The sequence below is a fragment of the Caretta caretta genome, chromosome 1 (assembly GCF_965140235.1).
Source record: "Caretta caretta isolate rCarCar2 chromosome 1, rCarCar1.hap1, whole genome shotgun sequence".
Lineage (NCBI taxonomy): Eukaryota > Metazoa > Chordata > Testudines > Cheloniidae > Caretta > Caretta caretta.
In genome coordinates, this window is record NC_134206.1 from 169,724,738 (window position 1) to 169,748,975 (window position 24,238).

The following is a 24,238-nucleotide window of genomic DNA, read 5'->3' on the forward strand; positions in this document are numbered from 1 at the left end:
CCCTGGAACATGCTGGGGAATATATAAAAATGCATAAATACATTTTTTATTTAACCTCACTGATGCTTAATATTAACTTCAGTGGGTCTTCTCTTTTTATTGTTAAGTTTTGTACTTGCTGATTCACACTCAATAACTATCCATACCCAAATATTTAGTGAATAGTATGTGCCATGTAATGTTACATATCCCTTTCTGTGGTAATCGTAGAATATTTATAGGCACTTAATGGCAAATATTCAGCACAATGCCCAAAGACTTAGAAATGCAGCTCCTCTTGTTGTTCATGGGATATGAATGCCTTATTTCACAAACACACTATCCTGAATGTAATTAATGCAACCTTAGTGCCCTCTAATGACCTTTGATATTTAGACATTATGCTGTCAATTGTTTTTGAGCCGTTAAAGCTGCCGTCCATTATGCTGTTAGATCTCATCAGCATAGCATTCTCATGGCTGTTGGGCTATTTTAAATTATTTTTTGTGTTAATACTCCTATTAATCAATGCATCAACAAGTTCATTTAGCTTTAGTCATGGTAATAGCCAGTTGTTCTCATTAGAAACTGACCAACACTCCTGCAACATGTCAGCAGAGCTGTGGGAACTAATGGTGTAAATTTGTTACGAGGCAGTGATTTAACAAGTCAACAAAGCAGTTCTAGTTACAGTGGCTAAGAAGCTTACGTGAGTCAGACTTTATTAATATGTCAGTTGGATTGCACCTAGAGTTCTTTTCAGACATTGAATTACACCCTGGTGCCTGCCATTCATTTCATTAATATGATACAAGTACTGTGAACTGATAACATCATATGGTGAGACAGCGAAACGAAGTGTGGTCTTAAGGTTTCTTGAAGAAGCTCATTGTTTGAGTAAAGGCTTGCAGGGCTTTTAGCAAAGTCAGAAGCAGAACATCATAGAGCCTTCATTGTTAAATTAGTTGTTGATCCGCTAAGCTATCAGTCTATAACATTATAGAATTTGTAATATAGGTTACCAATGGCACATTGATTATTCAGTCGCTCTTTCTAAGAGACACATCTCTTCAAGATAATAATATTTCCAATAAGTTTTATTCAGCATCAATACTTGCCTTAAACAAAAAAATTGTCAACTCTTTTAAACTGGTGTTTGCATGGGGTGTTTAAATAGTAACATAGGGCCAGAATTGACCACCCTAAAACATGAGTACTACCTTACTGCAGAGTGAGGGTAGCAGAATATGGCTCATACATATTAAATATCCCCAAAGGAAAATATTCATATATACAGAGAAAAAAACAATGCCTACATGTCATAGATATCACAAGTCTATAATTAGACATTCATCACATATAAATAGTTGGTTTAATATGTTGCTACAGTAATGTATGAATGAGTGCAAGCATACTGTTGTATAGAATTGTTATTTACACTGTATTACCACATAATAATATCACATTACTATAGCAGATAGTAACGGAAATCAATTTTTATTGTAGTGTACAGGTTTTAACTATATGAGACTAATTACATTTAAAGAGAGTTGCATAGCTAAATTCTGCCGAACATTTATGCCGCAGTATGTCGGAATACATTATATGTTTTCGTGAAATAGAAAATGTATTTGAATGAATACATTGCTTCCCAGAGACTGAGAGGAGTAGATGTTGTTGCTAGATTTAGCAACTGAGTAAATCTGGTATTTGAAAACACTCAGAGATATTCATCTTGAGCACCCTCCTGACCAGTCAGTCACAGAATATCAATGTATTTGTAGAGATCACTGTTTGTCCTCCTTGTTACACCTTTTGTCCCTGATCCTGCAAACACTAAGGACCAGATCCTCAGTTGATATAAATCACCATTGCTCCATTTATGTCTCAACTAGTGTAAATCAGCAGAACTCTATTGACTTCAAGCTGAGAATCTGACCAATGGAAAGCTTAAAAGTGGCCATCTTCACGTTGTCATTTCAGATTGATGCATCCCGCTCTGAATAGACACTTCCCTGCTAAAATCCTATCCACTGGGAAATAATATAATTACATTTCCTACTTGCATTGCTACAGGGCACCTGCTTGGGCTTTCCCATGATGACTCCAAATTCTGTGAGGAGAACTTTGGCTCCATGGAAGATAAGCGCTTAATGTCCTCCATCCTGACTAGCATTGATGCGTCCAAACCCTGGTCCAAATGCACTTCAGCAACCATAACTGAATTTTTGGATGATGGTCATGGTATGTATTATTAAACCTGGTGTCAGATATAGACCTCAGCTTTGCACACTCCTGTTGTATATCACAGCAGTGTTGACAAAAAGCTCATTCTTATGTTGTTAGGAAAATTGTGGACCAGATTCTGCCATCCTTACTGCTATTGAGAAGTACCAAGCAGCTACTTGCAAGCAGTAGGTAGTACACAGCATGCCTAGGAGCTTGTTTGTATGAACAGTTAGCGTGTGGCAAGCATGGGTGTAAATCAACTCCTGTTTCAAAACAGTGTAGATCAAAGCACACTATGGAATGTTTAGTGTGTGGTGTCCATATGACAGTTAGTACACAGCAGGTTGGTGCAAGATAGATTTACACCCAGCATGCACTGCATGCTAACTGTTCATATAGACAGGTTTCAGAGTAGCAGCTGTGTTAGTCTGTATCTGCAAAAAGAAAAGGAGGACTTGTGGCACCTTAGAGACTAACCAATTTATTTGAGTGTAAGCTTTCGTGAGCTACAGCTCACTTCATCGGATGCATTCCGATGAAGTGAGCTATAGCTCATGAAAGCTTACACTCAAATAAATTGGTCAGTCTCTAAGGTGCCACAAGTCCTCCTTTTTCTTTTTGTTCATATAGAGAAGCCCTAAGGCTGGCATAATCTAGCCCCTTGAGTAGCCTGCATGATAAACATGGATGGAATGTAGGTGGATTATGTGATGTTTTCACTGGGAACATTGGTAAAGTTTAGCTAACAACCACAGTATTACTTTTTTTTCCAAATACTGAAGAAGAAAGTCCAGGGAGCACTTTACCCAAAAGATGCATGAACACCTTGGCTTATCAAGGAATTAAAATCAGCATTAAAGGTTATCAGATATTCGGCTAAAAAAGTGAAGATGCTACACTTAGAAGCCTCATTCCTCCAACTTACTATTTTTTATTATTTATGTCATGTTAGTGTCTAGAGGTGCCAGCCAGGAATTAAGACTCCTTTGTGCTAGGTACTATTGACACACATAACAAAAAGACAACTTCAGCCCCAGTCTACTATACAGTACTTTAGAGGACAAAACTAATATTCTATCTCTTGCCAAAACGAAGTAGCTATTTAGAAATGTCTAGCATACTCAGAGGAGAAGGGCTCCTCAGCTAGCAAGCCAGAGTCTTTAGTCAGGGTCTTTGATTATTAACCTGATCCTGAAAAAGTACTGTACAACGTAGTATGTTAACATTTTATTGTAACTTTGACTTAATAAAAAGCTTTTTTTAAAAAAGCATAATCAATAATCCTAAATGCATTTTCAATTCTTCATTATGCTTGCAAAGCAACTGCAATTCTTAAACAAGCCATAAAAATTCCAAAATACTTAGATAAAAATGACGTAATTGAGCGAATGGATCAAGTTGTTATGGTAACTGCAACACTTATGGATGAAAGGTACCACATGTCAGAATGTCCGGGATTTTTTTAAAGCAAGTAAGGTAAATATTTTATTGGTTAATTTCAGGGCTGTCCAAAATGCTTTATCCTATTATTGTATCTGGAAAATTACTTCATTTTTTCACTCCTAATTTTATGAGCTCCATTAATCTAGGGTTGTCCTGTTTTATGGTACATATCGCTTTGGCATTAATTTAATTTTAACAGGTAAGTTTCCACATGTGCAAGAGCAGATCTGTATCACATAGCTGTGTCAGGCCTGGAGCAGACCAAAGAATGAATTGTGATTCAGAACCACAGTTTATTCCCTTTCCCCCCACCTTTCTCTGGGGAGGGAGCAAGTTACTTCATCCCTTTTCTCCCCATACTGTGAACCCCGCCAGCTACTCTATGAGGGGCAATGAGTGTGAGTGCAAAGACAGGGCTCCTCCCATTCTCCTCACTGCCAATTTGCTTGCATTGGGCAGTGTATACTGAATAGCCCCAGCGCCCTACCCCATGGCTGGAGTCACAGTCTGAGCTGGAGAGTAACTGGAGTTGTGGCAATCAAGCCCAAAGGGCTCATTCCGTTTACTTCAATGGGAGCAGGATTGGGCCCCAAATCATTCAGGGCCATGTTCCAATCCTCTTATTCACAATGAGTAGTACCTTACCACACAAAACATCCCCATGATTTTTGTGCCACTTCTCCCACAGTAATATACTACACAAAGTGAGGAAGACTCTCAGAATCTGGCTTTCATTTAACATGATTGGGTCAGGTTGTGTTGCCCTTTCTCACCCTGCTGAGCACTTAGTCACGAACACCAATAGTTCCATTGAAATATCCAACATGGTGAAGTGCTCCACAATCTGACCTATGAACCACTTTCATGCCTGGCACTACTCCATTTATTTCAAAATCATAATGGAGTCTCTGTAGAAGCTCGGACAGTCGGATTGTTTGATCATCTGAACTTACATCTTTTCTAAACGGAGAAGACATTTTTTGTAATAGTTTTGTTGCATTCTATTGTATCCCCTGTGGGTGGGATCTTCCATCTATTTTAAAATCAAAGATTTGCATTGACAAAATATAAACATAACCTATGAAATCAAGCCCTTCTCCCCAAAAAAACCCTAATCAACAGTCTAAATGGTTTAATTTCCCTGAATAACAATGTTGCAAGGGCGTTCGGTGTACAAGGAATGGGAATCTTTTAGTTTATTCTTTTTCAGGTTAACTGAAATCACAGATGAACAGCTCCCACTTAGATTAACGCCCCAGCAAGCACTATACAAATGATGTCACTTCAGCCACTGAACCCTATTGGATCATGAAGCCAGTTTGAAGGCCAGGGTGTATTAAGAGTAAACAGGACCTAGATCAGTGGTGGGCAACCTTTCCGCAGCTCCCGTTGGCCAGGAACGGCGAACTGTGACCACTGGGAGCTGCGGGTGGCCGTGCCTGCGGACAGCCAATGTAAACAAACTGTCTCATGGCCCACCAACGGATTACCCTGATAGGCCGCAGGTTGCCCACCACTGACCTAGATACATCAGATTTTTCAGGGCTCCCCAAAATAATTTTGTGCCAGCCCTTCCCCATTGCACCCTTTCCCCTCTTGGCCCACTCCTGGTGGCTGAAGTTTAGGATGGCTCCCTCTGAATTTTTCGTTTGAAGAAGTTACTTTTCTGCATTTCCCCACGTAGACAGGTGAAAAGATTGTGACTCCAAAATGCTATCAGGCAGAAAGAGGCACCTACCCATTCATTCAGACATCATGAGCGCGGAGCTGCAGGTACCACACTATAGAGGAGGAGATACCTTGTAGAACACACTATAGCATCTCTGAGAGAGAGAGAGAGAGTATCTCCATGCTTTGGAGTTGTTTGTCTCTGACTTTTACATTGTCCTGTGCAATCTAATATGGAAGAGATTGTACAAGAAGAAGAGATTTACTTTCTTTCTTTGGAACATAGTAAACTAGCACTGTATTTTGCTTTGGACAGACCAGAAGCTTGTGAACCATTAACTGTGATAACTAAAGCATGTTGAAACTGAAATGAAATCCAAATTGCTGGACTTATTAATAGGCTGTCTTCATAAAAGAAGGGTGACTTCCTTACTAAGACTTTAGTTAACCTTCCCATATAGTTCCCCACCTACCCCCATCTATCTAAGGTGCTTTTATGGCCCCATTACCATAGTATTTGAGCACCTCACAATCTTTAATATGTTTATCCTCACGACACCCCCTGTGATGTAGGCAAGTGGGCAACATTATTCCCATGTTACTGACAAAGAATCAGCGAAACTAAGTGGCTTGCCGAAGGTTACAGAAGAAATCTGTGGTGGAGCAGTGAATTGAACTGAGGTCTTCTGACACCTAGCTAGCAGCCTAACCACTGGATCATTCTTCTGGTTTTGCAGCCATGATTTAATTGCTGACTTTGTTTCTGATTTCACTTAAGGCACCAATATGACATTGTGGAAGAAAAGGCCTAGTTACTCTTCAGAAGACAGGAGAAAATTCCTTCCATTTGCTTTTACCTTCTTTCTACCATATTGTACTGATTGTCTTTATTTTTGGTCATTATTTATTGCATGCCAGTGTGTTCAGTACCATACGGAGCCTAGACAAAGAGAGTCTCTGTCCCAAGAAGTTTACAACCGCTGCTCATCTGCCTCATGCAGAGTTTTATTGTACAATTCTCTCTTCTGCAACATGTGTGTAAGACTGCTAGAAGAGATAGTGAGATGGCTTGGAGTGCATTGCCATCAAATGTCAATAACGCTTAATTTTAGATCTTTGTTTAATCAGATCTGGACTGTGCAGTCAGTCACAATGCAATTGTGTTCACAGATCTTGGCTGAGATAGAGGCTTGGATGAGAGCTAAACTGGCTGAAATCACCCTGCCTAAGTTTATAGTCCCTAGATATATTTGTCCAGGGACTGGTGACAGGGTATTTTTAGTAAAGAGAATTCATTTCTGGAATTGACTCCCCACCCAGTTAGGAAAAACTTGAGTTTTTTGATTTTCTGGGCATGAGGGCTCATATGTAGAATGTCTGTTCTTGAATGCAGAATTGGATTTTAACATGTGTTAACTAAGAGAACAGAAAATTCTAGTGTATAGAAGGGCACAATCATTTTAGTTGGTCATGGTTAATCCAAGGGTCAACTAAAATGATTGTGTCCTGTCTACATTAGAATTTTCAATCATGTGAGTTAACACGTGTTAAAACCCAATGGTTTGTTCAAGTGTAGACAAGCCACCGGGGACTGAGGAATGTTTGAGTGTTAATACTATGGCAGTTTTGTATTATTTTTGTCATATGTTTTAAAATACTGAATAGTTGGTGCTGTAGAGTTTGATGAGCACTATGTATATCTGGTAGTAATAAATACAGCTAAGTCTAACAAGCTGGTCCTCTTTCTTGTCAGCATCCCAAAGTGATGCTAACTTCCTCCATCAGCAAGAATGGTGTGACGGGGGCAGACATTTGCTGTTTTTTTATTTTTACTGAACACAGTTTTTGACAGCAACTGCTGCTAGTTGTTATTTTCCTTTTAGAAACCCAAGCCCTTCATCTTGTAGAAAACATGTGTGTCCTCACCCTCCACTATGCCTTTAATATTTTATGTTACAAGACACATTACACAGTAGGGTCCTTTTAATGACTTTCATCTTGGGATACCAGCCTATCTGTTAGAAGAAGCACACATTGTTTTCATTTTTAAAAAGTCAGTGTAGTCCAGACTAAAGATAAGATCAACATGGTGGGTAAGTCAAGGCCATCAGGGGACAAATGGAGCAACAAACTTAATGAGATGGGTCTTCTCAGTAATAAATAAGTGATGATGCTGAAAGGATTTTTGGCTGAATTTAGCTGTCGAGAGCCCTTAGTGGTCTTTAGGGAAAGCAAACAATTGCAGTAAATGTGTTTCTTGAGGGAAATGAAACCTGTTGTTCATTTTTTTTAAAGCCTCTAAACTAGGTCTTGAAACATGATGCCAGACCTTGAATTCTCATATTTTGTAAGCTACAGAAATTGTGAAGTATTTATATTACACATTTTTTTTACCCAGGATTGGGCAGGGGTGGTGCTGGTGTTGGTTGCAAAACAAGATGGGTTGTGGTAAATCATTCTGGCTGAGGATAAGTGAAATATGCCCATACCACATGATATGACAGAGTTTAGAGTGAAGACCGAGTTTCCCATGTCAGCATGTGAGTTTGTCAGTGGTGTGAAATTTTTTGTTAGAACAGGGCTCTTGAAGAATGTGAATGTGGCATTGCATTTTTAAAGAGAGAGGGAGCCAGGCAGATTTTTGACATTTTGCAAATAACAGCATTCTATCTTATATTTTAATTTATTTTCTTTTTTATTTAAAGATTAATAGAACTGGGTCCAGAAGTGGCTAACTGTGATTCTTTACATGAGGAGCCCAATTTAAATTTACCACCAACATAACCTTTGATTTGCTGCTTATATTTTTCTTTGAACTGATGTTTTTTTCTTAAAGGGCCCTACTGGCTACAGATCTATTTTTTCATGCATTTTCTGGCTTTCCTTTAGCAGCTTTGCCTTTTCAAATGTTCTGGCTCAAAATTCAAATGACAGCTTTGCTTATTTTATGTGACTCTTGATCATGCCTCAAATCACAGATTGATAAATAGAGTGGAACCCACTTTGAGTGAACTCAGATACAGTGAAACACCATGCAAGTCCCAAATTGCCTCAGTGCAGTTCAGTGCCCTAATGTTTATAGGGGTTTTGGGGTTTGTTTTTTTTTTGGGGGGGGGGGCAGGGAGGAAGGGCTCACCACAGGACAAAATAAACAGCTAGACAAACAAGAGTTTGATACCTGTTCCCTGGAGTGCTGAAGATAGAGAACCCAGTTGCAATAACAGTGTCTGATCCAAAGCCCACTGAAGTCAATGGGAGTATTTCTGTTAGCTTCATTGAGGTTTGGATCAGGTCCATAATCGTTATCACAGCTTGAAAGCTACAGGTCCTATAGTACAGATAACAAGGAAGTGAGTAATAAACTGGATTGTTCTTTCAGGGAACTGTTTACTTGACCAACCACGAAAGCAGATCTTGGGCCCTGAGGAGCTTCCAGGACAAACGTACGATGCCATTCGTCAGTGCAAACTGGCATTTGGACCTGAGTACACAGTGTGTCCTGGGATGGACGTATGCTCTCGCCTGTGGTGTGCAGTTGTTCGCCAAGGTCAGATGGTGTGTCTGACCAAGAAGCTACCTGCTGTGGAGGGGACACCATGTGGGAAAGGAAGGATCTGCCTCCAAGGAAAATGTGTTGACAAAACTAAGAAGAAATATTATTCGGTATGTTAGTGCTCCAAGGGCCAAAGCCTGGGGAAATCTTAGAAGGCCTGATCCTGCAATGTGCTGATTATAATGGGTGTTAAAGGGACGGAGCATTGGCAGGGTTACGCCCATAGTCTATCGAGTAAAAACTGCCTTCTTGTTTATCTGATATGCAGTTAAATTGTTGCTTGTGAAGACCCTCTTCTGAGACCTCTGGAAAAATGTTGCTGAATGTCAGGAAGCACGTTTTCTTCTCCCAGGGTATTGGAGCTTTCACCCTAGGGAAACTGGAAACATTATTTTAAAATATAGACCTTGATTCTGCGGTGAGGTAGAACTCAGGAGATGGAGGGGCTGTCAGGCTCCCCTTCATAGCTCCCTGGTTCTCAGGCACCACTGACGTAAGTTAAACGTGCACAGCTTTAATTTACATCACAGAAGAAAAGGTCCTTGAGGACCTTAAACCGGTGGAGAATCAGGTATATTGGAGCTCCTCTTCAGCACGCCTGTGACACCACGAACAGATTTTTTGAGCGGGGGGTATCAGAGCTGGTACAAGAGGAGACAGAGCCCCTCCACCACCTTTACATGGATGGAGTCTCTCCATCGGCGGGGGGACTGTCCAGTGCAAATCTCGAGCTGCTTGAAGTTCATGTTGCACGGCGCTGGTGCGAGAAACAGGATAAATCCTAAAAGAAGGTCCCTGCCCCAAACAGCTTTGTGAGAATGTTTAAGAAATGTTAGAATGATTCAGACCTACATGCATTCTTTCTTTGTATAACTGTATTTTCACAAATGACATATTCCCATCCTCCTGGTATAAAATGCATACATTTCAGAAGTGTAATTACAGTGGAAGTGGTGCATTGTGCACAGAGGTAGTTGATTGGCAAGCTTAGCTGCAAACGGCATCTGACTGCTCTCTCTTATGCCAATGCCTGTCAGCACTTTAGCACACTGGTTGAGAAGTTACTTTAACTACACTCCTTTTGCCAAGCTCTGTTTTACCAGCTCATACCTTTGCATCTTGAACTTAGAACAGCTATGAAATTCAATTTGTATTTCTGTTTATGTGCTGAATAAACGAAAGACAGTCACTTAATTGGGGAAGATTATAGCAATATAGTTCAGGAAGATCATTTAATTAGCATTCTGTGATATGGCTGGCATGCATGTGAAGTGTCACTTTGAAAACAAAAGTGATTTTGATAAAGGTACCATGAACACTATTCACATTTCTTGAGAAATCTAAAATACAAATCGGAGTCACATAATCTTGCTTAGGTTGGTCAGGTCATGGCTATTTATCTAACTGATAATCTAGCAAAAGGACTCCACGATGAAGAACAATATCTCCTTACCACAAGCAGTGGCATACAACTGTACTACTTAAATATTCAGGGATCACAATGATCAATAATAGCAGCATATTACCTTGGCAGAGTGGAGCTAAGTGAAGTGGGCCTGGCAGAGCAATTATTACAAAGAAAGAATGGAAATGTGATTAGGAGTCCTTTAAATTGAAGTGTTTGTTCCCAGTGAAATGGGTAGAATTTGGTTCTGCAGAGTTAGGCCATATACTACTGCCCTTGACCCACATCCAGAATTCCGCCGGACATCATGCCACCTACATGAAGATCAAGGGCAGTAAATGGATATGACTGCAAGTGAAAAGTTTCTCAGAGTTCCTCCACATCCTAATATGAGGAAAGCCCCAGTTTAAACGAGAGGAAATACATCTTCCATTTTGGGGACAAGTATCTGTGCTTTTGAGATATAGTATCTTCATTCTGGTTTGAATCATTTTTTCACAACCCACTGTTTCATGTGTTCTAGGCTTCAAACCACGGTAACTGGGGTTCCTGGGGTCCTTGGGGACAGTGCTCCCGTACATGTGGTGGAGGGGTTCAGTTTGCCTATCGTCACTGCAACAACCCAGCTCCTAGAAACAACGGGCGATACTGCACTGGAAAGAGGGCCATCTATCGCTCCTGCAACGTTGCATCCTGCCCAGCAAATGGTATGTTCTGCAGCAGCCAAAGCTGCTTGATGTTACAGCTCTTGTTCCTGTTATATGGTAAATAGTAATCTCCATAGGAGAAAAAAAAAGAAGAAGCTGTCCATTATAGCTTCCCCCAAGTGTACCACAATGTGGAAACTTTAGCTACAAGTGATAACAAAGTCACTGTAACCCAGTTTAAATTCAAAAGCATAATTAACCCTGTAAAGAGATGGTGGCTACTGACAGGAGGATTCCATAAAGAGCAGCCCTGCTCTGCAGAAATGAACCAGATGAGCAGAGTTTTGTCATTAAGATGCTTATAATGTCATGGGAGCATTGCCAAAATAAAAGATTCAGAGGATTTTCAAAAGCCGTTAACAGGTGTTAGGGCAAGGAGGAGGGATGGTGTGAATTAAACATGGTATCATAAGACCAAAGAAGGTAGCTGTGCATACTGACATTTGCAGTATATCCTACATTAAACACTAATGAGATGAACGATAATTCTCCAGCTAAAGCCTTTCGACAAGAACAATGTGAAGCAAGAAATGGCTATCAGTCTGATGCAAAGGGTGTCAAAACATTTGTTGAATGGGTCCCTAAGTATGCTGGAGTGCTTCCTGGAGATGTGTGCAAGCTCACCTGCCGAGCCAAAGGGACGGGTTACTACGTCGTGTTTTCTCCAAAGGTAATGTACCTTCCGTGACAATTTCAGTACCAGGCTCTGAGGGTATTTTGGAAAGCTCTGTAGCTAGGCTGTACCAAGGAGAAGAATACCTTTTGTTTAATCGTGTGTTCCAGAAGAGCGTTGGCCAGAACTGACCTCTAAAATTAGACAGTTTTCCACATCTAAACATGTGCATGCACATGAAATTGCGTTTGCTAATTCAGTCAATACTACTTTCACATCAATAATAGGTGAAAAGATTTCTCTCTTTATAGATGGCAGTGCACACTGGGATCTTTCTAGTTGAAAGGAGTTGCTTTGTCTGTCTGTAAACTGCTAAATTTTGCTCCAAGCTACACTGATATGAATCCAGAGTAACTCACTTAAAGCCAATGGAAAGGAGTACTTGTGGCACCTTAGAGACTAACAAATTTATTTGAGCATAAGCTTTCGTGAGCTCAGCTGCTCATGAAGCTTATGCTCAAATAAATTTTAGTCTCTAAGGTGCCACAAGTACTCCTTTTCTTTTTGCGAATACAGACTAACATGGTTGCTACTCTGAAACCTGTCTTAAAGCCAATGGTCTGTTATGTGACCTATGATCAAAGTTTATTATTTATGACATGGTAGAATCAAGAGTGAAGTGATTCCTATGAATCCCTTAGTTATGTGTTTTTCTTCCTCTAGATGTTCTGAGGCTGAGTTAATTCAGGTTTTATAAAGTACTTTGAGATGGTCAGATGAAAGGCTGTCTATAAGTGCAAAGTATCACTGTTCATAAAATCATCCTTAAATCAGCACTTCTGATTTAGTGCCTCAGGGTAAACAGAAGAGCCATATGTCAGATGCCTGTGGCCCCTTTGTTAATGTTTCTGCTGCTTTAGTGCCCTGAGGGTTAGATTGCATCAGTCCTGGCTGGCAGAATAAGAACTGTATTCTGTTAATCATCACACCAAATGCCAAGCAAGCAGAAAAGTGTGAATTAGAATTCAAACATGCAGAGGGCACTGTTAAAAACTACACTAATTGTTCCTTTATAGTACAGCTTTAGATAACTCACAGTAGGTATACTGTGGCTGAACTAAATAAATAGCGATGCTTGCCAATCAAATACACAAAAGCAAATCTTTTTTTTTTTACAGTTTTAACTAACAAAGATTTAATTCCCTAGGTGACTGACGGAACTGAATGTAGGCCATACAGTAATTCAGTATGTGTCCGGGGAAAGTGCATTCGAACTGGTTGTGATGGCATCATCGGTTCAAAGCTCCAATATGACAAGTGTGGGGTGTGTGGAGGAGACAATTCCAGCTGCACAAAAGTCATGGGAACCTTTAATAAAAAGAGGTAATAATTCTGGATGGAAATAACTGTACCCTTTTGTGCAAGCAGAATTATTAGCAGGCTTTTATAACTATAGATGCAAATGAAGCTTACTGAATAGATGTGTCTAAGTTAGAAGTAAAAGTACTGCTCATAAGTAAGGCTGCAAGTTTCTCACAGAGGTCACGGAAGTCATGGCTTCTGTGACTTTCTGTGACCTCTGTGACTTCCGCAGCGGCCGGTGTGTCCGGCTCAGGGGCGGCTCAGGCAGTCTGGGGCCACCGTGCCGCCGCGCAGTAGAGTTTGGGTGTGGGAGGGGACAGGGAGTTGGGGCACAGGATGGGCTGAGGTGGACTCTGGGCGGCGCTTACCTGTGGGGCTCCCTGGAAGCAGCGACATCCCCCTTGCTCAGCTGCTAGGCGGAGGCATGACCAGGCAGCTCTGCAGGCTGCCTCAGCCCAGAGCACTAGCTTCACAGCTGCCATTGGCCGGAAACCACAGCACCCGCGGAGCCCCCAGGCAGCCCTCCCCATCCGCCACCCCCAAGTTCTGTTCATTGGTATTTTTAGTTAGAGTCATGGATAGGCCATGGGCCGTGAATTTTTGTTTACTGCCTGTGACCTGTCCATGACTTTTACTAAAAATACCTGTGACTAGAACATAGCCTTACTCATAAGACCTTGTAAAGGCACAAGTCTGACTGGGTGCCAGATTTCTATTCATGAATTTCATTTATATAAGACATCCCAGACAGACCTAAGTTTTATTGCACTTCTCAGATGCTTAAAACAAGCTTCCTAACACTATCCAGGGTATGTAATAATCAGAGAAAAACACTGCACCGAATTCAATTCTGAGGTTCTGCTAGAGAACCTAGGCTGCAGCCCCAGCAATGAAAAGTTTGCCCGGAATAGAGGCGTAGTTTTACAAGCTACCTGTAACCATAGATGTGTACCAGAGGGCCTGGAGCCAGGTTAGTATCCCCTAGAATGTGGGGAACCAGGCAGCAAGGGTTGGGGCTGGAGCAGTCAAGTGATGCACTGACATGGTGCATTTCCCAGGTGACCTGTGCTTGTGAGGGTCCTATGGAGTCACAAATTGAATTGAAAAACTCAACTCTGTTGGAGGGCTGGCACTATTACTTGCCCCTTGCTAGGTTACATGCAGTCTAGAGACATGGTTGCAAATTACATCCCTCTATAATCATGTGCTCAAATCAAGCATATTGCCTTTATTATCTCATTGTCTGTATATCACTCTCTACCTATGGAAACTAAATCAGTCAACCTTTGGTGGCCCTTATTTCCCAGGCAGCTGAACAGTTGTGATTAATGCTGGCCAGCAAGGATGGATTTTTTATTCAATTAAAAATATTTACAGCAAGTTGTTGATCAAAAGTTTTACCACCATCACTACAAATACAATACTTAATTTAAAAGAAAGCTCTCCATTTAAAAAAATCTCTTTGTCACAGAAAAGACAGAATTATTACTGATCTTAGTGGTATAATTAGTTTCTGTCCAACCAGTATATCCTTCACAGTAAAACAGTGGCTGTTGTTTTTCTATTTATAAGGGGAACAGTAATATTCCTTATATTAAATTTACCTAATAATTCCCATTGTAAAAATTGCTCGTAATAGAATTTGTTTACGCCTTTTTTCTTAATTTTTAATGTAATTTTCTAAGGGTTTTTTAATGTTAAAGAATTTTAAGGTTACAAAGTCAAACACTCAGAAGTTAGAAGATGCCAGAACTAAGGCTTTTTGTGCAATCTTTTGTCTTTGCATTATGATACAGTCTTTAATTACATGATCACATACTGTTTTTTCCCTGAGCGACCTTAATTCTGACATTTCCTAACTTTTGGGCTCTTGAGTTTGTAACCTTAATAACATTCTTTCAACACAGATTTTTGGATATGTATCTTATGTAAATATGTAATGTAATTTTATACAAATATTTCCTGCAGTGGTGGATGGTGCAATTCATAGACTTTATCTGTACCTCATTACTCCTGGCAGTGTAACTCGATTTTAATCATTAGTTATTCCAGGAAAACAATGGAATAATACAAGTACTTAATCTAGAGTAGCACATTTACTTAGTCTTTACATAAATACTCAAAACTTCATAAACATAGCGGCCTGTCGGCTAACTGGCTCCCAGAGAGACATCTTCATTTTTTATATTTTTATCACATTTTCTCATGATTCCTTCCTTTTACTTTAAAAAGATATTACACTGCCTTTTCAAACACAAATGTGATACTTCCAGCATCAGCTTATTTGTCAGAGATTTATAAGTGAAAATAAATGTATCAACAGTTCAGCTAATAGTTTATAATGATGTATTTATTATTTCTCTAGATTTATTGTATCCCTCTTGAGATATTAGATATTCTAGAGAGCCTACAATTCTGAATACTTGTGACCTTGAGTATAAGAATTAGACATCTCTTTCTAAATCTGAATTGAAATAAGATACCTTGCAAGTAGTGGTTGACAAATGAAGTAAAGATGCTGTAATTATCTGAGTTAAACATTTGACCGTGCCTTTCATTAGACATTTTGCAATTAACCTTTAGCTTTATGAAGTTTCAAAGGAAACACAGTTTTTTCTCAGTGTTCAAGATTATTTTTAAATGTTCCCAAGGTACCTTACCCAGCTGTTAGCTTGCTCACTCTTTCCTTAATCATCATTATAGCAAAGGCAGTATGAAACAGCTGTAACCAATACAATGTAACGCATACAGAGGTGGCAGAAACTCGATTTGAAGTGGGGGTAGAGTGAGGTGCTCTGCGTGAGGAGGGGGAAGCAGACAGCGATGGAAGGTCGGGGTGTCAGAGATAGGAAGGCGACTGGGATAGATGCTCTGCATGGGAAGTGAGGACTGCTATGGAGACTCAGCTGTAGGGGGTGGCTACCTGCTCCAGATGCATATCTTTTTAGCTCTCCTTGGCAAACCTAATGTGCTTCCAATTTCATATCTCCCCTCCTTTGCTCAAATGCAGAAGCTTCAGGTATATAAACTGTCAGTTATTGTTCATTCTTCTTGAATCCAACTCATATAATATTAGTACTGAAACCAAAGATTAAGTCATTTGAAGTAAGTGCAGTGTATTTTATTCAAGGACATAAAAATGAATCAAAAAATACAATGAACAACGTGTTAAAAATTAATTGGATAGCATCAATCTGAGATGAGCTTCAAGCCGAGTGCTTTCAAGGCCTGATCCAAAGCCAATTGAAGTCAACAGGTGGCTTTCTATTGACTTCAGTGAGCTTTGAATTAGGCCCTCAAAGCATGTCCATTTATTTCTCACTAGCTACTTAACATGTTCCTTTCCTCCTTGCAGTAAGGGCTACACGGATATAGTGAAAATACCCACAGGGGCAACTCACATCAAAGTCCGGCAGTTCAAGTCTAAAGTCCAGAACAGGTTCACAGCTTACCTGGCCCTAAAGAGGAAAAATGGTGAGTATCTTGTCAATGGCAAATACATGATCTCCACTTCAGAAACAATCATTGACCTCAATGGAACTGTCATGAACTATAGTGGCTGGAGTCACAAGGATGATTTCTTGCATGCAATGGGACATTCTGCCACAAAGGAGATTCTTATAGTACAGATTCTTGCCACTGACCCAACTAAAGCAGTGGATGTCCGTTACAGTTTCTTTGTGCCAAAGAAGCAAACGCAGATGACTAACTATGTCACGAGCAATAGCAACAGTAATAAAGTAACACCACAGCTCACGCAGCCACAGTGGGTGACTGGACCCTGGCTTTCTTGTTCTCGAACATGCGACACAGGATGGCATACCAGGACTGTCCAGTGCCAAGATGGGCATGGAAAACTAGCTAAAGGATGTCTTCTCTCTCAGAGACCATCGGCATTTAAGCAGTGCTTATTAAAAAAATGTTAACCTGTGGTTATGATCTTCTTAAAAAGAGGTCTAAGTAAGCCATTGTTGACATACTAGTATTAGGTCTACCTAGCCAGACAGAAGCCAACGCTTCAATGTACTTACATACAGTTTCAAATTATGGGCAGAATCTGCCTATTTGGACCAAATGAAGATGTGCACTGCTCTAAGTGACAGTGGGGTGATCTTAGTATGTCGCAGAAACTAAACATTAGAATTGTTATAAGCCCTCTGTGTCTGCAAAAAAGGAAGAGGAAAAACCAGTGAATGGACAATCATGGGATATTTGAAGGTTACAGAATCATCTCCCCCTTTTCAGCTACCTCTAATACAGTATGTCCTTAGACAACTTTGTCATATTTACCCATGATACCACAGTAGCTTATTTTATACAGTTTATAAATGTCTTCCCTTTGGTATGTCACTTTATATCACTTGGTTCTACTAATTAAAAAAAAACAATCTTTCTATAAGCAAAGTGATTGACCAAAGTATGTCTGCAGCCATTGTGGACCTCTTCCATTTTTCAGAAATGGCTGTGGACGTTTTACTGGAAAACGAAGAGCTTGCTGTTGTTTTTAAGAGTTGCGACAATTTTCTGACAACAGGAAATGCATTTCCATTCTAGGAATTTCCTGACAGCAAAATTTAATTGTATAATAAACAATGCTCTTCCTCCAAGAAATTCTCACAAGAGGGAGCATCTCAGCAGCCATGCAGATGAACAATAGCTGCTAGTCTTTAAATAAAATAAAGGCATATATTATTTTGTAGAAGCAAGTTATAGAACCAAAAATTACAGTTCAGATAACTCAGATATTTTGAGACTGTTCTCAGCTGCTTTCTCTGTTGTTTTCTCTATGGCTTCCATGTGAAATCTAACAATGTGTAATGTACCTACATCTACTGAAGAGACTATAGAAGGTCAAAAAACACAGCAAGCAGTTAATAGTATTTGATCAGTGTTTTGTCCACCATATCTAACTCTGGTATCCATTTTACCAGTAGAAGTTTGTAAAAAAAATTCAGTTTGTTTCATTGTGTTTTAAAAAGCTGTAGAAGTCATTCACATTTCGTACACCTTGCATATTTTGGAGGATTAAGTGTCACAGGGAAGTTAAACCACGTCAGGATGTGGTGGATATAATCAATCTCAGTAAGACTGTTTCCACAGAGTAGGTAGAAGCTCTTCATGTTTTTCAGCAACTCTTTCCAGATCATGTTATTATCTGACAGAAGATCTGGCACTGCTCAAGGCCATTTCATTGTAGGCAAGTAACAAATAGTGGGCTGATTCCAAGCCCCCAAAAGAACAAATGTTGCCTAAAGTCTACATAAACCTGCTGATGCACCTAATAGAACCTAGATTAGAACAAAATAGATTCTAACCCAGACCTTATCCACCAGTTTGTCCACATGGTCTGAGTGTATGTAATTAGATGTCTGTTTTTCAGTCAGGATTTTCAAAAGAGCCTAAGGGACTGAGGGAATCTGACTCCCTGAGGCTCTTCTGAAAAGATCAGTCTTTGACATCACCAGTAACTCAATAAAGGAAACTGGTTTGTTTGCAAAGCCCAAAAGGGAAATTTCCCTTCAGACTGGCACAAGCATGTATTTGGGACTCTGAACTCTAGAAAGCAGATAGTCATTTTCAAATAGCAGAGAATTACTACAGCTGTACATTTGGAACTTGGAGAAATGTCTATTTTTGTACAATATATTAATTATACTAATAGAAACAGGACATGTTAATTTGTGATAATTGGATGCGTGGGTATGTTACTAGACACGAGACCAACTGCTGTTGTCAAGAGTAGTGTGGCCTTATTGCTAGAAATGTACCTGGACAAAAAATATTGATTTTTTTTAGAATTCTTACACTTAATTGAATGAAAGGAATCTAAACAGACATTGACCATCCCCAAACTTTTAGTCAGTTCAGATCCAAACTTTCCGTCTCTGTTCATTACAAAGAAAGACTATGCCCACAGTGTCAGTGTCTCTTCTAAAATTACATTACTTATGAAGACAGAATGTGCAAGCAGTTGTGTTTGAATCATATTTTTCATATTTTAAACAGTGATGAGTAAACTTTTTTTGGATGGTATACAAATTCCAGAAAATGAAACCACAAAGGATTCTAAATTTAAAGAATTCTTAGATCAAATGTATACTTTTCTTAGAGTTTTTGTGTAACAAGTAGGTATCAGAACAAGCCAAACAGTGAATATTTCCCTTTCACTGTCACCCATCCTTTAACTAAAATTAGTTTTTCTAACTCATGTAGCACCTTAGTGGGATTACCAAATACATAAAATTGGGCAACTGAGCGGAAACTGGATTGTCAGATCTTCAGACTGATGTTCAAGAGTCGATTACTTTGTAGTTGTAGAGAAAATGTGAGGGGGAGTAGACAACAATCTCACAATGGGACTGATTCAAAGCTCACTGCCTTCAATGGTCTTTGGTGCAGGCTCTGATTAGGGGAGTGAGATTTGTCTTTGTGCGTGTGTGTGGAATGTTCCCTGTCTCTCCCCAAAGCTGCATCATGAGCAAGTGTCCCAAAGACACTTGAAATCAGTGAAGTTACACCAGAGCTGAATTTGGCCCTTACTGAGTGGCAACCTTTTACAGTAAAAGGCATGTGCTAGAGGAAACTTGTGAAGTGAACATGTACTGCTCAGGTGCAGGAGAGGGAGGACTCAAATGAAGAGGAGCAACTTCCTTAGAAGTCTCCAGGCCAAATCTTGTGGTGGTATAACTAGTAGTTTAAGTTATGCATTTGGAGTAAGTTGGCTAAAACACAGGTGAAAGGAGTAAGATAGTATAAATTGCATCAATTTAGCATTCAGTGAATATGCAAAACAAGTGTAACTTACACAGTGAGGGGGCCTAGAGTGGCATAGCAAGGAAAGCAGCTAACAGGATGGTGAAAAGTAAGGTAAGTCTGCCTGCTTTATTTTACACCCTGCTTTTAGCTGCTTTTCCTGCTACAATGCCAATTCCAGCCCCTCCACGTGTCAGTTACAGTTGTTTTGTGCATCTGCTGGATGCAATTTTGGCGCAAGTTACATGACTTTATCATTTTGACTCTTGTTTTACCAACTTAGTCCCTAAGTATTCAATTAATATTTTACACCACAGTTTATATCACTGCTGAGTTTTGCCCAAAGTGCTTCAGAAAATGCTTCTAGCTAATGGAAACCCAATTCAAAAACCCAAAATAATGTTCTCTATGTAGAAATAAAACACAGAAGGAATCTCCTTTCGTGTCTCCAGTACTAAATTCACAGCTGATGTATTGGGATGCATCTCCATTGTCTTCCATTCGTGTCGCTATTACTTGGTGGGTCTTACACTACATAAGACATCTCACATTCTTAGAATAATTATTTTCACTATGACAAAGGTTATTACGTTTGATCTGAGTTGATCAAGAAACTCAACTTAGTCACCTTCCTGTGGAAACAGTTTTGTCCCATGGGGCGGGGGGGGGAAGAGTGGAGTTTGGGGGTTCATCACAAATGTAAAAAAAGCAACGCAGCACTGAAAATAAATAAATAATTTATTATTTTTACAGCTGGTATGTGAATGGATGTAATGAATTTATTTATTCTTATTTAACAAAATTACCAATTGTGCAAATTCTATATTTAAAATGTTTTGCTATCATCTTTTCTTTTCTTTTTTTTTTTTTATTTATGCTTTATATTTGTGTGGAAAATACACTTTCTGAGTTTACATGATGTGTAGCACTGGTTGCTTTTGCGTTTTGTTTGTTTTGTTTGGTTGTTTTTTAAAGGAAGTTTTCTGCATGAAATAGGTGTGTGTATACACATATGCACACACAGTGTATATATGTATATTCATTTTCTGCTACCAGATTTTTCCTTTCCAAAAGAAGTTTTGATTTTTAACTTTTGTGAAACAGTGTGCAAAGCTCCTTGATATACTTAATGTGCTTCTGAAGTCTCATAACAACCAAATCGTAGAGCCCATTGACCTAAAAATCATTGAACCACAAGTGCCAGATTCTCCTTTCATACAGATTCTATTAGAGGCCTCAATCATTGACCATTCTAGTCAATGGGAGTTTTGCCATTTAATTCAGTGGAAGCAGGAGCAGGCCCATAATGAATGGGAGATGTGTATATGCTTCCAACAGTGAAATTTGTCTGAGTTGTCGAGATGGTGTGTGAGCGTTCAGTCGCACAACCGCTTGTACATTAATGCGGACACTATGAATAGTTCTTCCTTTGTGCCTTTTAGAAAATATACCACAAATACTGTAGGATTTGATTTACAGTGACATATGCTACTTTTCCAATCACATCAGCACTCGTAGTTCAATACTATCATCTTCCTATCGTCAGGTATAACGAAAAGCCAACCAGAAACACTTGCTTCATTTTATTTTCAGTATTTTCTAGCCATGCATACTATATTGCACTTCAAAAAGACACACACAAAAGTCATCCAAATGTGCATTTGCCAAAAAGCCCACAATGTGTCCCTGGACAGGACTATGAGCTCTCACTGCTTCCACAGTTTGTCTGATCCAGCTCCTGTTGAAGTCAATGGGAATTGGACTGGGCCCTGTTTGAGGAGAAATTAGCAGTGTAAGCAAACTTACAACATCTGTATAGTCATTTATTTAATGATGCAAAATAACCTTCTCATCACTCCAGCTTAATGCTAGTGCCACACAAAGCAAACAAGCTAGTCCAAATTATTCAGCTGTGTATCGTTTATATAGTGTGTACAGTTCTCCCTCACTTAGGACCTAATCCAAAGCCCACTAAAGTCAATGGAAGCCTGTTCATTGACTTCAGGGAGCTTTGAATCAGACCCTAAAAATAGACTTTTGGGGAAGGAGAGTTAATCATTTTGTCCTACAGAACAATCTTTTTTGGGTAAACATTCTCCTCTCATTAAGACTGATAAGAAAAATTATATGTTGTCCTCTGCAAAGAAATGGTAGGAGCAAGGAGCACTTTGCTATATTGGGGTTGCCAAAATCGAACGTTATCTTAAGTGAGGACTGCAATTTGTAGCTGAAACAGGGAGTTTATTTTTGGCACATCCCTGCAATAGTGCATAGTTTGTAAATAGTTGCCAACACATGGCTTTGCATTAATATTCGTCACGAGGAGCATTCCCAAGAGGGTTATTGTTTGTTGTTACCATCCATATGAGTGCACAGAATATTGGCTTGTTTATAAGGCTGGTTCTCTAGTTTGGAACTCTACACATTTGTCAGTAACTTTGCAAATGCTTGCTAATGTTTACACTTGTCAGCTCCATTAACTGTTCCTTCAGCTATTTCGGTTTTTAATGTGCACACCTGTAGTGATTCTTAGCATGAGAAAAATTGTCAGTGACATATCTTCAGGTGGAGTTAATTGACATAGCTCCAGGATCTGGCCCATTGTTGTTGCAAATTCAAGTTTTCAGTGGTAACACAAAAGTCTTGGAAGAACCCAACTAGAATAACAATCTTCTGGGTAAATGAAATGAGAACTTGTTTCCTGACACTCAATATTTCTCCTGAATATCTTGGCAGATTTGTTGTCCTGCTTCTTTCTCTATGCAGTGTTAATTGTCAAAAACAAAAGCCACACAGTTGTTTCTCCTTACTTAGATATTTACAATAGCTGTCAGGACATTAAAAACACTTCTGTATATATCAGCTGAAATCTTATCTATTCAAAATTGAACAATTAGGTATCTGTATGACTATGTATAGATTAACTCAGTCTATATAAAAATGCATTTTGTATATATGGACAGGTACATGGGTCTCCAGTATTCTCACATATACAGGGCCAAATTCTGATTTGTTATACCAATGTAGATCTAGAGTAACTTCACGGAATGATTCGGCTTCTATTTATACTATTGTAACTAAATGCAGAATTTCTCATAATGTATCATAAACTGGTTTGCACAATTTGACTTATAAAATGTGATGTAGTGTGCAGTGAACACTGTTCGTCATTGAAGCATTACTCAGTGAAAGTCATGCAAATGTACATTACTAATGTCTCGTGAGACACAGGAATTATGCTGAATCTAAACACTTTGGGGCAGTTGTTTAATAATCCATTTCAGTTCTACCACTGGGACATGTACATAAAGTCATGTAGGACCAAAATGAGAGGTGTCGTAGGGAAGACTAGGGGGAAAACACATAATTATTGTCTCCAGTTAATTTCACATACCTCTTAATAAGCTGTACTGGGGGCCACATATTCAGTGAGGCGTTACATAGCGTGTTGTTGAAATACCAGTACCTTTTGGGAAACTGAGATATGTTACTAAAATTTATTTTTGTTTTGATAAATGACTAATTAAGGTGAATTAACAAAATAGAGCACAACCATGTCAGCCAGTTTACACCATAAATAATCTGTTATATAGGCTAAATCTGTTTGAACTTCATTGTATGAGATCTGTACTGTATCCTGACAATACTTTACCAATGTACTATTCCCTGTGTATAATTTACCAGCTGTAATTTTAAAACACTTGATTCTGTGGTTTCAGTGAAATTAATAAATATAAATTGTATCGTATATTCAAATATTCATTCTATATGGTATGTCTGTGGACTCTTGTTTCCCAATTGTATCCCAAAGATGTACAAGCTAAAAGAGGTTGACCTCATCCAGAAAACAAGGCATACACTTCTTCTACATGTAGACATCATACATTTGTACTGGTGGGCTTGGGGTCTTCCATAGCGGTTTTTGTGTGTTCTGTGGAAAATGGAAACACCTATGTGTTTGTTCACAATCACAAAGCTCGCATTTGCCCCAATACTTAAATATGATGAATGTAGGTGGACAACTGCAGTCACAGAGCCCTATTGGAGCCTCACTGATTTCAGGTGAGTGCAGAAATCAGTCTCTGAGTATCATATTCCAGGAGCAGGGCCAATGACTTCAGTCATGCAGAATAAGACACATAATAAGCAATTTAGGCCACATTTCTATAAACCAGATTAAGAATAGTTAAAATATGAAACTCAAAAACCAGTAATGGAAACATATAAGGTATGCACAGAGGAGATGGAATTGTGTATAAATAACAAAGGAAAGAAAACAGTAGTATCTCTGTGAGTAGAGAACTGATATGTTGATGGAGTGGCATTCTCCAGTGATTAAAAAAGCAGAACACACTCAACATAAATATAGCCTAGTTCTGGCTTTTAAAGGCTAGTTCTGGCTTTTATCAACCTAAATTTTTTTTTTAAACCCAAGTCAGGAGGAGATCTATGTGATGTCCCAAAAGATGCTGATACAAAACTATTCAGGTCAAATGGTCACATTCCACCAGGTTTCCCCTGTAAGC

General features: G+C 39.3%; 1 protein-coding gene across 1 annotated transcript in view; it reads left to right on the forward strand.

Annotated features, from left to right (window-relative positions):
* The window catches only part of ADAMTS5 (ADAM metallopeptidase with thrombospondin type 1 motif 5), a 48,443-nt gene extending 24,983 nt beyond the window's left edge, over positions 1 to 23,460 (forward strand). The window contains exons 3-8 of the mRNA XM_075133302.1: positions 2,056 to 2,223; positions 8,699 to 8,982; positions 10,801 to 10,984; positions 11,479 to 11,654; positions 12,805 to 12,980; positions 16,315 to 23,460. Coding sequence (XP_074989403.1) covers positions 2,056 to 2,223; positions 8,699 to 8,982; positions 10,801 to 10,984; positions 11,479 to 11,654; positions 12,805 to 12,980; positions 16,315 to 16,885 — 1,559 coding nt within the window. The 3' untranslated portion in view covers positions 16,886 to 23,460. The remainder of the gene's footprint in view (positions 1 to 2,055; positions 2,224 to 8,698; positions 8,983 to 10,800; positions 10,985 to 11,478; positions 11,655 to 12,804; positions 12,981 to 16,314) is intronic.
* The last annotated feature ends 778 nt before the right edge of the window (positions 23,461 to 24,238 follow it).